Source organism: Somniosus microcephalus, chromosome 2 (assembly GCF_052327205.1).
Source record: "Somniosus microcephalus isolate GS21.2 chromosome 2, FLI_Smic_1.0, whole genome shotgun sequence".
Taxonomy (NCBI): Eukaryota; Metazoa; Chordata; class Chondrichthyes; order Squaliformes; family Somniosidae; genus Somniosus; species Somniosus microcephalus.
Genome location: NC_140988.1, coordinates 103,137,483 through 103,154,432, shown reverse-complemented (window position 1 = coordinate 103,154,432; position 16,950 = coordinate 103,137,483). Strand labels below are relative to the sequence as shown.

At 46.9% G+C, this 16,950-nt stretch overlaps 1 protein-coding gene across 1 annotated transcript in view; it reads left to right on the top strand.

Annotated features, from left to right (window-relative positions):
• Positions 1–16,950, top strand: part of tmem154 (transmembrane protein 154) — an 83,272-nt gene that overhangs the window by 25,155 nt on the left and 41,167 nt on the right. Inside the window, exon 3 of the mRNA XM_086011834.1 lies at positions 1,161–1,197. Coding sequence (XP_085867960.1) covers positions 1,161–1,197 — 37 coding nt within the window. The remainder of the gene's footprint in view (positions 1–1,160; positions 1,198–16,950) is intronic.

Genomic DNA, 16,950 nt, shown 5'->3' with positions numbered 1-16,950 from the left:
TGTTGGCAGGTTAATCAACTTGAGGGTGGGGCATTGCAGCTGAGACTCTCCTGGCATCAACACACATGCCCTGATTTTAACCTCCCATGCCCAACAAGTACAGGGCATGCAGGAGCAGAGTACTTACATCCCCCTTCGCGCAGCGCTCCCGCCCGCCCGCTGCTAATTTAACTCCTGCGTTTCAGGAGCTGACGGAGACCATCTCCGCAGGTAGACAAGAGCCTTGTACATATGCAAAAGTAGTGATCTTATGACGCAAATAGGAACCCGACGTTATTTTAACTCGCAGTCACGCAAGTCGTGACCAGTGCCAGAGCCGCCAGAGAAACCTGGCAGCTAACAGGATCGGGGCAGAGGAAGTACAGGAAGGTAATTTTTAAATGTTTTTTATGGTTTCCTTGTGGGCCGAGAGGAGCAGTAGTGCCCCCAGCAGCCCATTTACTCGAGCAGCCAGAATCAGGCAGTGAAGCCCCTTCCTGAGAAGGGGTTTCCCCTCTATGACAGCACAGGAATCATGTTGTTTATAATAATTATAATAAAGTAATAATAATAATAATAATAATCAACTTTATTGTCATTGTTAGTGCACAAGTGCATTACAACGAAATGTAGGCTTGCGGCTCCCGAGAGTGTACATTTAGATTAGTGTACTACTTCTTTAAATTAGCTGTTCAGAAATAAACACCTCACCACAGTTACTGCTGCAGAGAAGATGCCACAAGGGCTGCAGCATCACAAAAATTCCAAACATGTTCACAAACAGAAACATTCTTGTGCAGGAAGGGGGGGCGTGGGGGAGGGGATGATTTGCAGCAACAGAAAAAAATACATTGTTCAAATTTAGCTCTGTGGGATGCAAAAACCTTAAAAAAATACTTGATCCAATTGTATTAAAGAATGAAATGTATCTTAATTTTGTTTTCAACAAACCAGAGCCTATTTAAGAACTCAATTTGAATTCCTGAGAATACCAGCATTGACATGCCTAGTTTATATTTTGTCTTCATTGTTTAATAAGTTGACCTTTCTCTTTGTATAGGTGACAGCTATCTCCAGGCCAAAGTATATAAAAAGAATACAGAGCCTAAGACAATTCGGCTTTCAGAAAATTTGCTTGAAAATGTATTTTATCTAAACATGTATAAACTTTTTTTTCTCAGCTCTAAATGATGATGTTAACAGTGAAAATCCAGCAAGGTATGGTGTTTAAAACTTCTAACTTTTTAAATAGAATACATAAAGTGAAACTGTTCATTAAGCAAACAGGAGCAGATTTTCAGAGATGAATAATTAGAATATTCTAACAGTGTCTGTTTCACCTTGTTGTGAATGATTCTTTGGGGGTGATTTTCTCAATGGGACTCCCGCTTGTCGGGTTTCAGTCCCGCCTCCATCAGCTTCTGGCCAACCAGCGGGATTTTCCCCTGATTGACCTTGTTAAGTCCGCCCAGCCCGGGGCTTGGAACACCCCCCAGGGATCGTGACTCAGCTCTGGAGTCAGTGATCGCACCCCCCCCTGCCCCCACCCCAGAATTGGATCCTCTGAGGTCGTGGTTCTGACCCCCCAGGGGATTGCGACTCAGCCCCTGGGTTGGGGATCGGATCCCCCCCCCCGACCCCCGTGCGGGTGGGAAACAGGAAAATCCAGCCCATAGTCAATATTAGAGACTGATGGGTGTAGGTATTACCACATTTGTGCTGCTGTGGGACCTACATTCCTCTTTCATATTATAACATCTAGATAATTACTTTAAATTAAACCACGAGAATGGAACAAGAGCCATAGGTTCAATCTAATAAAAGGCAAATTTAGGATTGATATCAGGACATTTTTCTTCACATAAAGTGAGCAACACTTGGAATGGATGCTTCAATAAGGTAGTGGAGGCAAAACACTGAAATCATTTAAGAACTAATTGGATGCTGCAGTGGGCAGATGGGGCACTTTGTCGTCATTTTGGATGGATGAACTAAGATGAGTTGAATTGCCTTTCTCATCCACAACTATCGTGTGATCTTCATGAACAAGCAGTGCAGGATCTGGAATACTTCTCAGCATGATGCAAGTAGGCAGCTGTAGTTATATTACTCAGTCTTACTCCACGTAAATCTGGGAAACCAATGCTCTGTGTATTATGCTTGCATTTAAAGTTAGGGTTAGGGTTCTTACTGCTGCTGAAAAGTTGGAAGAAACTGTCAGGAGTAGTTGCATTTGACCACATCCATTGTGCAGTTTTGTATAATACCTCTTACAGGCACCCTCTTTGCTAATATCAAACTACTGATCCTAAACATGCAGAAAAGTGGAGCATTGGTGATTATACCGAGTCATGGGTCAGATGGGTTGATTGTAGCTTTTGTCTTTATAAGCATTGTAATAGTTATCTAAAATATATTAAAAGTTTTGCATCTAGCACACATTTTCTCCCTGTAACTGCAGAAAATCAAAACTTTAGAGGTAGGGACCATATAAATCTAAAGCAAGAAAAGCACTTAAAAAACTGCCAGTGAGAAACTACTAAGGAATTATGAGAGCTTTACAGCCAGTCCGAAGAACCTACCAATAGAACAAAGGAGAAGGTAAACCAATCAAATCACTCATTACCTTGGGCCCTATTCCACTGAAGGTTTCCAAACCCTGCCCCACCCACCCCAATGCTTCCAAAACTCCCTCCCAAGTTGCCCTCATATCCAGGACTTGCCCTCAAAAAAAAAAAATCTTAATTGGCTGTAAATTACTTTGGGATGTCCTAAAGTCATGAAAAGCGGTATATAAATGCAAGTCTTTCTTTCTTTTTTCTCTCCCCATCAAATTGAGATTCCCTCCTAGTACTCACAAGCTGCTAGATAGCTCTCCCAGCGCTCCCAATCCATGGGACCACCCCCAGTGCTCCCACACTCTGAAGCCAACTTTCCCAAATCCTCTCAGATTCCAGGATCCCTTTTTCAGTGATTCTAGATCTCAGGACCTGTCCCAACTCTCTCAGAACCCTTCTCTCCAGGGCTCTTTTTCCTCATTCATTTTATACTAGCCCTAAAAATACAGGGTACGTTGTATTGATGGTTATACAGCGATTGACCCCGCCAGTGCTCGCTGTAGTGACCCCACCAGAGATTGCCAGGTCAATAAGAGGGCACCTAATTCGTATGGGGCAGGCTGGTGTCCATGCCAGTACAAGACCCATTTGCCCCATATGGCCAGAAAATCCTCCACCTGCTTGCCATTGTGTCGGGTGGGGGTTGCTGCAGGGAACAGAATCCTATTCAATCCCAGCCATCTCTCCTGCATATGGGTGGGGGCGATCCAGATTTTCACAAAAAGAAATTCCCTTATCTTTGGGAGTCTCGGCTGTACCCCTCACCTGGACCTTCTGCTGGGCCCCACATGCCCATTTGGAGGCCAGTAATCCTCATCTGTCTCAGTCTACCTTTGTCCAGTCCAACACTGGGCACCAAATTCAACTGGAGAAGCAGGAACTCCCAATATAGGCAGTGCCTGCCCTAAGTTCCACCTCTGGAGCTGCCCCCATGTCAATATTGGTCGTGTAAATGGTGGTCGGAGGTTCTTCCTCTTACAAGGCCAACCAGAAAATCCCAGAAATGGCAGGGACACAGCGCAAACTACTTTTTGCTGGATTCTGCTGAATTCTTGCTAAAGTTACAGCAGGAGTCTGGCAGAACCTGAAAGGAAATTTAGGGACAATATCATATTTTTTGTATTGCATAATCATGACTTGACTGCCCTGCAGTTAATTTTATATCCTGTTTTTCTGTGACGCACAGTAAAGTGTCTGCATCAGTTAGACTCCAGTTGTACATTCGGATATAGTCCACATTTACAGCTGCTTTGTGCAAGTGGCATTCGGTCCAGAGCAGAGTCAGCACTCTGACCTCTTGATGCTAAATAATCAAATGTATCTGAATCAAGTGGCTGCTGTTAACCACCTCAAATTGAAACCTAAACTGTTCCTCTGCTTGACATGCCAGCGCATGCACTAGACAGGCAAGCGATTATCAAGATCCGTGCCAGAGATTCAAATATGGGCTCCAGTCTGAAACAAATGTTTATTTTTAACTTTCTCTCAAACTGCCATCAACTGGTACAAAAATTCAGACTTCAGCCTGTGAACTTTGTTATTTTATAGTGAGGACGTTGATGTAGTGTAAAGGTTGGTTTACTGTGAAACTAAAAATCTCTACCGTCTTACTCGGGCAAAGGGGGAGGGGAGGGGCAGCAGACAGGTATTTCAGGCACTAGGTGGATACTGTTAGGGTGTCCTGTGCAACAGTGCTGCCACTAACCAGCCATTGTGTATCTAGATTTAAGACCATAGCACATGTGCAGATCTTCTAGCTGTAAGTATTAAGTTTCATGTATTTTAAAGTGTTGTGCCAACTTTTCTGTCTCCTGTCCTATTGGTCTTCATTAAATTCAAGCAGAATATAGAGGCAAAGCAGTCCAGTGGCATTGGAACCTGCTCAAAATGTAAACACAATGCAAACTGCTTGAGAGATGCCAATTTCTTATGCTGTGATCAATCGTTTCTTTGACCTATATGATCAACTCTACGAACAAGGTTCGCCTAACAGGATTTCGATAGCTAGTCAATTTGCATGCGTGAGGTGCCTATGATGTTAGAAAAAACATTAAGGGAATAACATTGCTGTATGTGTTGGCATTAGTGCATGTGCTAACTGCTAAGTTGTGCTCAATTACTCAGGCATGCATTAATGACACCACCTGAAGAGTTAGTGTTAGAGCAGTGGTAGGAATAGGAAGGTGCATGAAGTGGTTTGAAGCAGACAAATAAGAAATTGGATAGTGATGAGTCTAGAAAAAATCTTGAATAAAATGCAGAGTGGTTAGAAGATTGCACAAAACCACAGACAAACCCAGTGTAAAAGTGCTGCATGTGAATGCCATAGGCTATGTGTTACTATTGATGTCAAATCTACCAGTAATGTAATTAGTGGAGCTAATTTACAGAACAAACGGGAAACTGTTCAACCTCCGTTGCCTCCAGTCCAGATCCAAGGTCATCCCATCCTCTGTCGTCGAATTACAGTATGTAGACGACGCTTGCGTCTGTGCTCACTCAGAGATCGAACTCCAAACCATCGTCAACACCTTCACCGAAGCGTACGAGAGCATGAGCCTTACACTAAACATCCGTAAGACAAAGGTCCTCTACCAACCTGCCCCCACCACACTTTACTGCCCCCCGATTATCAAAATCCACGACAAGGCATTGGACAATGTGGACCACTTTCTATACCTTGGGAGCCTACTGTCAACAAGGGCAGACGTCGACGACGAAGTCCAACACCGCCTTCAGTGTGCCAGTGCAGCCTTCGGTCGCCTGAGGAAGAGGGTGTTTGAAGACCAGGACCTCAAACCCGGCACTAAGCTCATGGTCTACAGAGCAGCAGTGATACCCGCCCTGCTGTATGCTTCAGAGACATGGATCATGTACAGCAGGCACCTCAAAGCACTGGAGAGGTACCACCAACGCTGCCTCCGCAAGATCCTGCAAATCCATTGGCAGGATAGGCGCACCAACGTCAGTGTTCTTGCTCAGGCCAACATCCCCAGCATCGAAGCTTTGACCACGCTCAATCAGCTCCGATGGACGGGTCACATTGTCCGCATGCCCGATACGAGACTCCCAAAACTAGCACTCTACTCGGAGCTCTGGCACGGCAAGAGAGTCCCAGGTGGGCAGAGGAAATGCTTCAAGGACACCCTCAAAGCCTCCTTGAAAAAGTGTAACATCCCCATCGACACCTGGGAATCCCTGGCCCAAAACCACACAAAGTGGAGGAGAAGCATCCGGGAAGGCGCCGAACACCTCGAGTCTCTTCGCCGGGAGCAAGCGGAAGCCAAGCGCAGGCAGCGCAAGGAGCGCACGTCAACCCAAGCACCCCACCCACCCGCCCCTTCAACCACCATCTGCCCCACCTGTGACAGAGACTGTAGGTCCTGCATTGGACTCATCAGTCACCTGAGAACTCATTTTTAATGTGGAAGCAAGTCATCCTCGGTTCCGAGGGACTGCCTAAGAATGTTTCTGCAATACGGCATACCTAGATATAGGATGGCAGACTGAAGAGTCGTACCACAATTTCATATGTCCCAAATTTCCTCAGCTCTGATTCCACTGCCATATCTGTGTCAGGGCGGAACCCTTGTCCACCCCAGTTTCCAGAGTCAGGAACATTTGCATATACAGTATTGGTTGGATGCAGCTGGGACGCTGGCTTCAGGTAGAGAAAGCAAACTCACTGCGGCTTCCTCTCTTAGTGTACAGGCAGCTGGCTCTACCAGCTAACGGTTTTCAAAGTTCAAAAAACAAAACGCCTGCATCTTAACAGACCAGTTTCCCGACTGAAGTTAATCGCTCTGCAATCGATTGCCATAGGGAAAGCGCCCTTCTAAATCTGAAATGCTGCCCTTAGCCACTGCGGACACCGGGGGCACACAGTCACAAATGTGGGAACCACATCTTATCACCTATCCCTGCACCTGGCCGTTTGTGGGCGGGTGTATTATGTCCCTGCCCCAAAGGTAGTTTTCACGAGCAGAAAAAAGAGGTGGGGGCCTGGTGTAATTGGGTCCTTCCCCAAATTCTGCCTCTGAATACAAAGATTTTATGCCCAAATTATGAGGCAATTTGAGGCCGTTGTATTGTGAAGGATTGTATATACTGGATCACCAAGCACAAGAGCGAGGCACTACCACCTCCAGTTAAAGAATACGTGCATGCCTGGTCATTTTACCTTACTTGCAAAATAAAGAAATATTTACCAGTGTCATGATTATATACCTGAGCTTATAAGGAATGTGCAATGTGACAGGGACTATTTAATTCCAATTGACTGTGTACCTCCGATTGAGGACTGTTACATCCTCACAGCTCTGGATAACCTTTGACCTGTTCCAGGAGTAACTGGATATAAATATCTTGCATAAAAGCAGAAAATGCTGGAAATACTCAACAGGTCAGGCAGCATCTGTGCAGAGACAAACAAAGTTAACGTTTCAGGTCGATGACCTTTCGTCAGAACTGAATAAAGTTAGAGATTTCTTTTTATTCGTTTCTGGGATGTGGGGGTTGCTGACAAGCATTTATTGCCCATCCCTAATTGCCCTTGAGAAGGTGGTGGTGAGCCGCCTTCTTGAATCGCTGCAGTCCATGTGGTGAAGATACTCCCACAGTGCTGTTAGGGAGGGAGTTCCAGGATTTTGACACAGCGACGATGAAGGAATGGCGATATATTTCCAAGTCAGGATGGTGTGTGAATTGGAGGGGAACTTGCAGGTGATGGTGTTCCCATGCGCCTGCTGCCCTTGTCCTTGTAGTTGGTAGAGGTTGCGGGTTTGGGAGGTGTTGTTGAAGAGGCCTTGGTGAGTTGCTGCAGTGCATCTTGTACACATTGCAGCCACGGTACGCCGGTGGTGGAGGGAGTGAATGTTTAACGTGGTGGATGGGGTGTCAATCAAGTGGGCTGCTTTGTCCTGGATGGTGTTGAGCTTCTTAAGTGTTGTTGGAGCTGCACTCTCCAGGCAAGTGGAGAGTATTCCATCACACTCCTGACTTGTGCCTTGTAGATGGTGGGAGACACTCGCCACAGAATACCCAGCCTATGTAGCTGCTGAATGTCAAGGGGCGGTGTTTAGGCTCTCGCTTGGCACTTCTGTGGTGCGAATGTTACTTGGCACTTATCAGCCCAAGCCTGAATGTCGTCTAGGTCTTGCTGTATGCGGGCACACACTGCTTCATTATCTGAGGAGTTGCGAATGGAACTGAACACTGTGCAATCATCAGCGAACATCCCCACTTCTGACCTTATAATGACAGGATGGTCATTGATGAAGCAGCTGAAGATGGTTGGGCCTAGGACACTGCCCTGAGGAATTCCTGCAGTGATGTCCTGGGGCTGAGATGATTGACCTCCAACAACCACAACCATCTTCCTTGCTACTTTCAGTGCTTCTTCCAAGTGGTTTTCAACATGGAGGATTACCAATTTATCGGGTATGGGAGGGCAGTATACGGTAATCAGCAGGAGGTTTCCTTGCCCATGCTTGACCTGAAGCCATGAGACTTCATGAGGTCCGGAGTCAATGTTGAGGACTCTCAGGGCCACTCCCTCCCGACTGTATACCAGTGTGCCGCCAGGAATGGTGATGGGGGAGTTTGGGACATTGACTGAAAGGTATGATTCTCTGAGCATGACTATGTCAGGCTGTATCTTGACTAGTCTGTGGGACAGCTCTACCAATTTTGGTACAAGACCCCGGATATTAGTGAGGTGGACTTTGCAGTGTCAACTGGGCTGGGTGTGCCGTTGTCGTGTCCGAAGCCGGTGCTTAGGTTGATGCCAGTAGTCCATCTGGTTTTATTCTTATTATTGTTTCTCGTAGCGTTTTTTGTAGAACTGAGTAGCTTGCTAGGCCATTTCAGAGGGCATTTAAGAGTCAACCACATTGCTGTGGGTCTGAAGTCACATATAGGCCAGACCAGGTAAGGATGGCAGATTTCCTTTGTTGTATCCGTGTGTTAATGGAGACACGGAATGCAGGAGTTGGTTTAACAGGTGTTTACTGAACAAAGTCTGGAGGTGAACTAAAAGATACAAGACGCTATACAGGCTTATATACCCGAGTGGTCACTACCGGTATTACAGTACACAGGGGCTCTTAAAGGTACATACACTACAATTCCTCCCCTTTTAGATAAATAGTACATAACATTTTAAGTAATCATTAATTAACATGTTTACAAGAACAATAATCTACACATTTGCTGCAGTTAATCAATTATAAGTCAGTCTCTCTGGAGGCTTCCCGACTCGGTCCGGATAATGCCTCGGTGGTGTAGTAATTTTCGGTGGTGTAGTAGGTTCTTTTGGCAAGGTCGATTCGGCTTGAATGCCAGTGTCGGGTTCATCTGGTTCCAGTATCACCGGATCGGAGGTAGATACTATGGGTATCTCTGCTTCATCATTAGGCGTATAGAGTTGTGGTGTAGGTTGTCCCTTTTCGGATGACTCTATGATCTGGTCAGTATGGCGCCTTATTATGCTTTCACCAATGTCCACGGTATACATCAGCAGTCCTAGTCGTGTGCAAATAGTTCCAGGCTGCCATTTCTCGGTACGGTAGTCCCGGGCCAAAACTTGTTGACCTATCTGGAAGGTTCTAGTTGGCCTTTCATTCATGCCTTGAAATTGCCGGTTCTCTACATCCCTTCTGATGTTTGGCTTGATCAAATCCAGCCGGCATCTTAGTCTTCTATTGAAAAACATCATGGCGGGAGTTTGGTTTGTAACCACATGTGTTGCATTCCTGTATGCAAACAAGAAGTTATCTACCTTATGTTGTAGATTTATGTCTTCATTACCCATGGCCTTTATGGCCTTCTTGAAGGTCTGGACAAACCTTTCAGCTAATCCATTGGTGGCGGGATGGTATGGGGCGGACATGTAGTGCTTAACCCCATTGTTTTTTAAGAACTTCCTGAATTCTTCGGACACAAATTGCCGTCCATTATCAGAACAGATCTGTTCAGGCAGCCCATTCCTGGCAAATATGGTCCTTAATACTGTGATGTTTTTTTCCGTGGTGGTGGAGGACATCTTTATTACCTCTGGCCACTTGGAGTGTGCATCAACCGCGATTAAGAACATTGAGTCCATAAATGGACCAGCAAAGTCGATATGTACCCTTTGCCATGGAGATGAGGGCCACTCCCATGGATGTAGAGGGGCTTGTGGTGGGGCGTTTTGGACCTTCTGGCATCCTAGACAGCTCTTGGTCATTTCTTCGATGTCTCCATCGATACCTGGCCACCACACAAACGCTCTGGCTAGGTTCTTCATTTTCACTCCACCCAGATGCCCCTCGTGAAGCTCCTTTAGCACTTTATCCTGGAGTTTGGGTGGAATCACCACTCTGGATCCACACATCAAGGTTCCTCGGCACACTGGCAGCTGTTCTCTTCTTTGCGAGAATGCTGGCAACAGTGGTTCGCCATGTGCTGGCCATCCCTTCACCGTTAAATCGTAGACTCGTGAGAGAGTCGGGTCATTTCTCGTTTCCTTTTCAATGGTAGAATTTGTTACTGGTAGACATTCTACTATGGTTGAGTGGGACATCTCCACTGGGTCCACTGTAGGTGCCTCTTCTACCATTGGCAACGGTAGGCGCGATAAACCGTCAGCATTCCCATGCTGTTTTGTTCCTTTGTATTCTATGTCATATTGGTGTGCCCCTAGGAAAAGGGACCACCTCTGTAGCCTTTGCGCTGTCATAATGGGAACGCCCTTTTTAGGGTTGAATATGGAGACGAGGGGTTGATGGTCAGTCAACAAGGTAAATTTTTGTCCGTGTAGGTAATGGTTGAATTTCTTCACTCCCCACACCAGGCTGAGTGCTTCCCTGTCGATCTGAGCATAGTTACGCTCAGCTGAGTTCAATGAGCGTGACGCAAAAGCTATCGGCCGCTCCGAGCCATCAGGGAATCTATGCGATAATACCGCTCCTACGCCGTAAAGGGATGCATCGCACGCCAGTCTGATTGGCAGTGATGGGTTGTAATGAGCCAACACTTCCTTGGACGTGATCAAGCCTTTGCATTTATGGAAGGCACGTTTACAGTCTTCGCTCCATTTCCAAATTACTCCCGTTTGTAGCAGTGCGTTAAGAGGGTGCAGAACAGTTGACAAGTTCGGTAAAAATTTATGATAGTAATTTATCAATCCCAGGAACGACCTTAATTGTGCGACATTTTCAGGTGCTGGGGCTTTTATGACCGCTTCAATTTTTTCAGTTGACTTATGCAACCCTTCTTCGTTAATTATATGGCCACAATATGATATTTGTTTCTGGAAAAATTCGCACTTGGGGCGATTTGCTCGTAGGCCCCGTTCTCTCAGCCTAGTGAGCACCTGCTCCAAATTGGCAAGGTGCTCGTTGTCGTTTTCTCCTGTTACAAGGATGTCGTCTAGGTAGCATTGAGTCCCCGGAATCCCTTGCAGGACTTGCTCCATAGCTCTTTGCCAGATAGCTGGAGCTGATGCTACTCCGAAAACCAGTCGATTGTACTGGTACAGGCCTTTGTGTGTGTTTATCGTGAGATACTTTTTAGAGGCCTCCTCAACCTCCATCTGTAGATATGAGGCGGATAGTGAGGCGAAAATATCTTCTATCCTTGGAAGAGGATACTGTATCGTGTGAAGGACCGGGTTTACAGTCACCTTGAAGTCCCCACAGATGCGAATTTTTCTCTGTTCTTCAGATTTATCACTATTCAACGTTTTCTTCATGACCGGGACGATGGGTGTTGCCCACTCGCTCCAATCTACCTTGGATAACACGCCTGCTTTTTCCAAATTCTCCAGCTCTGCCTTGACTGCTGGACGAATTGCGTATGGCACCGGCCTTGCCTTAAAAAACGTGGGAATTGCCGCATCTTCCACTTTTATTGAGGCGGTGACGCCTTTCAAGGTTCCTAGTTCCTGTTGAAACACTTCTTTGGCATTAGCCAAGATGTCTTTTAATCGTTCAGGTATGACGTCATCATCATTTTTTTTCTTACTGGTCACCGTCAGTGCCTGAATGGAGTGCCAGTCTAAACGTATCTTCCTGATCCATTCACGTCCCAACAACGGTGGACCACCATTTTGCAGAACGTATAAATACAACTTCTGTATTTCCTTGCCGTTGTATACAACAGGCACCTTTATTTTCCCTTTGGGGTATACTTTCTGCCCCGTATATGTCTTCAAGATAATGGATGTGTCTTTCAAAGGTATATGCGGAAATAGCCGCTCGTAATCCCGTCGACTTATGACGGTCAGAGCTGATCCTGTAGCTAGCTCCATTTTAACTGGGGACCCCGCTATCGTGAGGGTAACCCAAATGGTCTGGTACTCTTCTTTGGCAATTACATTATGTAATTTGAGACAGCTTAATCTCTTGTTTCCGGAGTCGCTATCACTCTTCTGGTCTTCAGAGCTACTGTCCGTCATCATTTGTACCTTTCTGTACTTTTCCTTATTGATTTTTTTTCTGTCAGTGGATTTTTTGTTTCCAGATCGGCATACACGTGCAATGTGTCCCATCTTTCCGCATTGCCTGCATGCTTTGTCCTTGAACCAGCAGTCCCTCTGGTCATGGGTGGATCTGCCTCAGCAATAACATCTCTCGAAACCCCGTGTCATTTCATGGGTGCCGAAGTCCTGTGGCTTTTGCTGTATCTCTGCAGCTCCTCTTGCTGCTGCTTCATATGATACAGCCACACTGAAAGCCTTGTCCAGTGTCAAATCTTTCTCAGAAAGTAGCCTTTTCTGTGTTCCTTCACTTAGGAGACCGCAGACGAATTTGTCTCATAGAGAATCTGCCAGTCCTGCCCCGAATTGGCAGTGCTTTGACAGCTTTCTTAATTCGGTGAGGTAATCAGCGTTACTTTCATTCTTGTGCTGATTCCTCCTGAAGAATTTGAATCATTCCGCTATCAGCAGCGGTGTTGGGTTTAAGTGCTCCTGTAGGGTATCAACAATCTCCTTAAAATTCTTGTCCATCGGTTTGGCTGGAGTGATTAAGTTTCGTAACAGCTCGTATGTCCTTGCGCCCATCAGATTTAGAAGTACCGATGCCTTTTTATCATCCTCTACTTCATTCGCTGTGCAATATACCTCCACTCTTTCCACATATGTGGTCCAATCCTCTATATCACGATCGAAAGCAGTAATATTGCCAGTCTTAGGCATCCTGAAAATCAAAAATGGCGCTTCCCGCGCTTTCCTTTCTTCCCTGCCGAGAAAAAATGGCGCCTCCCGCGCTTTCCCACCGCTGCCGCTGCTGACAACGCTGTTCTCTGCGGTTTTTATTTACACAGATATTTTTAATAGTTGGAGACTCGTTCCCGCCGGACTCACTGGGACTTTTCCCTCCCTCTGCTTGGTCCGAATGCCGACCTGCTTTGCAGTGCCGGCCGTCTCCCGAGTGCTCCACCCTCCGCCTCTGTTTGCCTCCGCCTTCCGACTCGCTGCTCGGCCCCGCTGCAGAGCCACCCGATCGAGCCCCAGCCCGCCGCCCAGGAAGGATTAGTGCAGTACCTGCCACCAGCCCGGCTAGCTGGTGAAACCACAGTTTTTTTTTGTTTTTTGTTTTTTTTTCTTCGACCTTCGTCTGAGGAATCGATCTCCTTGAGGTGCTGCCGAATTGCAGGTAAGTCCGTTTCCAATTCGTTGCCACTGTTGTATCCGTGTGTTAATGGAGACAAGGAATGCAGGAGTTGGTTTAACAGGTGTTTACTGAACAAAGTCTGGAGGTGAACTAAAAGATACAAGACGCTATATAGGCTTATATACCCGAGTGGTCACTACCGGTATTACAGTACACAGGGGCTCTTAAAGGTACATACACTACACCCTTCCCTAAAGGACATTAGTGAAGCAGATGGGTTTTTACGATAATCCAACAATTTCATGGCCATTACTGATACTAACTTTTTATTTATTTAACTGCTGCAATTGTGGGTTTTGAACTCAATTCTCTGGATCAGCTCTCAGTCAGCTCATTACAGCCTTGGTCCAAACATGGACAAAGGAGCTGAACGCCAGAGGTGAGAGTGACAGCATTTGACCAAGTGTGGCATCAAGGAGCCCTAGTAAAACTGAAGTCAATGGGAATCGGGGGGAAAATGCCCCATTGGCTGGTGTCACACCTAGCACAAAGGAAGATGGTTGTGGTGGTTGAAGTTCAATCATCACAGCCCCAGGACATCGCTGCAGGAGTTCTTAAGGGCAGTGTCCTAGGCCCAACCATCTTCAGCTGCTTCATCAATGACCATCCCTCCAACATAAGGTCAGAAATGGGGATGTTCACTGATGACTGCACAGGGTTCAATGTCATTCACAACTCCTCAGATAATGAAGCAGTCCATGCCCGCATGCAACAAGACCTGGATGATGTTCAGGCTTGGGCTGATAAGTGGCAGGTAACATTCCCGCCACAGAAGTGCCAGGCAATGACTATCTCCAACAAGTGAGAGTCTAACCACCTACCCTTGACATTCAACGGCATTACCATCGCCGAATCCCCCACCATCAACATCCTGGGGGTAACCATTGACCAGAAACTTAACTGGACCAGCCACATAAATACTGTGGCAACAAGAGCAGGTCAGAGGCTAGGTGTTCTGTGGTGAGTGTCTCACCTCCTGACTCCCCAAAGCCTTTGCACCATCTACAAGACACAAGTCAGGAGTGTGATGGAATACTCTCCACTTGCCTGGATGAGTGCGGCTCCAACAACACTCAAGAAGCTCGACACCATCCAGAACAAAGCAGCCCGCTTGATTGGCATCCAATCCACCACCTTAAACATTCACTCCCTCCACCACCGGCGCACCGTGGCTGCAGTGTGTACCATCTACAATATGCACTGCAGCAACTCGCCAAGGCTTCTACGGCAGCACCTCCCTAACCCGCAACCTCTTCCACCTAGAAGGACAAGGGCAGCAGGCACATGGGAACACCAGCACCTCCAAGTTCCCCTCCAAGTCACACACCATCCTGACTTAGAAGTATATCGCCGATCCTTCATTGTCGCTGGGTCAGAATCCTGGAACTCGCTCCCTAACAGCACTGTGGGAGTATCTTCACCACACGGACTGCAGCGGTTCAAGAAGGCGGTTCACCACCACCTTCTCAAGGGCAATTAGGGATGGTCAATAAATGCTGACTTTGCCAGTGACGCCCAAACCTCATAAAAATGAATTTAAAAAAAATTAGTCCAAGGCCTCTGGATTATTAGTCCAGTAATATAGCTACTATGCTATTGTACCCGGTGTATAGTGTATAACAGGTTTTAAGCAAGAGGCAGGGAAAGGGAGGAGGGAAGGAAAGGACAAAAGGGAAGGAAAGGACAAATGGGAAGGTCTGTGATCGGATGGAAGGCAGGAGAGATTAAATGACAAAAGGGATGATGGTGCAAGGCAAAAGGAGATGGTAATGGGACAAATAAAGAAACAAAAATGGGTCTGGAGGAGGTGTAAATGGGAGCCAACAGCTGCTGTCCAAAAAAATAGGGGCAGAGGTTATAGTCTGAAATTGTTGAACTCAATGTTGAGTCCGGAAGGCTGTAAAGTGCCTAATCGAAAGATGAGGTGCTGTTCCTCGAGCTTACATTAAGCTTCATTGGAACAGTTTAGGAGCCCGAGGACTGAGAGGTCAGAGTGGGAGTGGGGCGGAGAATTAAAATGACAGGCAACCGGAAGCTTGGGGGTCACGCTTGCGGACTGAATGGAGGTGTTCCGCAAAGCGATCACCCAATCTGGGTGTGGTCTCCTCAATGTAGAGGAGACCACATCGCGAGCAGTGAATACAGTATACTAAATTGAAAGAAGTACAAGTAAATCGTTGGTCCACCTGGAAGGAGTGTTTGGGGTTCTGGACGGTGGGAAGGGAGGATTTAAAAGGGCAGGTGTTGCATCTCCTGCGCTTGCACGGAAAGGTGCTGTGGGAAGGGGAGGGTGTGTTAGGCGTGATTAAAGAGTGGACCAGAGCATCGTGGCGGGAGCAGTCCCTTCAGAATGCTGAAAGGGAAGGGGAGGGGACGGAACAATATATTTGGTGGCTGCATCACACTGGAGGTGGCAGAAATGGCAGAGGATAATCCATTGAATGTGAAGGCTGCGGAGGTGAAAGGTGAGGACAAGGGGACCCCTATCATGGTTCTGGGAGAGAGGGGAAGGGGTGAGAGCAGAAGTGCAGGATATGGAACAGGCACAGTCGAGGGCCCTGTCAACCACGGTAGAGGGGAATCCTCAGTTGAGGAAAAAGGAAGACATATAGGAAGCACTGGAATGGAAGGTGGCATCATCGGAAGAGATGAGGCTGAGAAACTGGGAGAATGGAATAGTGTCCTTACAGGAAGCGGGGTGGGAGGAAGTGTAGTCCAGGTAGCTGTAGCAGTCAGTGGGCTTATAGTGGATATTGGTCAATAGCCTATCTCCAGAAATGGAGAAAGAGAAGTCGAAGAAGCGAAGGGAAGAGTCGGAGATGGACCATGTGAAGGTGAGGGAAAGGTGGAAATTGAAAGCAAAGTGAATGAAATTTTCCAGTTCGGGGCGAGAGCAGGAAACGGCACTGATACAGTAATCAATGTACTGGAAAAGTTCAATGTGAGAACAAGTTCAGCCAAGCGGAGGTGGATGGGAATTGGCTGGGCTTCCGTTCAAGGAAGAAGTGGAGCGCCCTCAGGCCATCCTGGTGGGGGATAGAGGTGTAGAGCGATTGGACGCCCATAGTGAAAAGGCGATGGTCAGGGCCAGGGAACTGGAAACTGTTAAAGTGGCAGAGGGCATCACGGATATAAGTGGGAAGAGGCTGGACAAGGAGAGAAAAAAGAGTCCAGGTAGGATGAAGTCAGTTCCGTGGGGCAAGAACAGGCTGAAACGATGGGTCGACCAGGGCAGTCCTGTTTGTGGATCTTGGGAAGGAAGTAGAAGTGGGCTGTGCGGGGTTGGGGAACGATGTGGTTGGTGGCCGTGGAGGGAAGATCTCCAGAGGAGATGAGGTCAGTGACAGTCTGGGAAGCGATGGCTTGATGTTCAGTAATGGGGTCATGATCCAGGGGGAGGTAGGAGGAGGTGCCAGAGAGTTGGTGTTCAGCCTCCACTAGGTAGAGGTCAGTTCACCAAACAACAACAGTGCTACCCTTGTCAGCAAGTTTAATGACAATGTTAGGGTTGAACGATGAGAGAACGGAATGCTGCAAAATAAACGGAGGTAGGTTAGAATGTGTGAGCGGATTAGAAAAATTGAGATGTCCGATGTCATACTTGCAGTTCCCAATGAAAGGATCTAGAGAGGGTAAGAGGCCAGAGTGAGGGGTCCAGGTAGAATGAGAATTCTGAAGACAGGAGAAAGGGTGGTGGG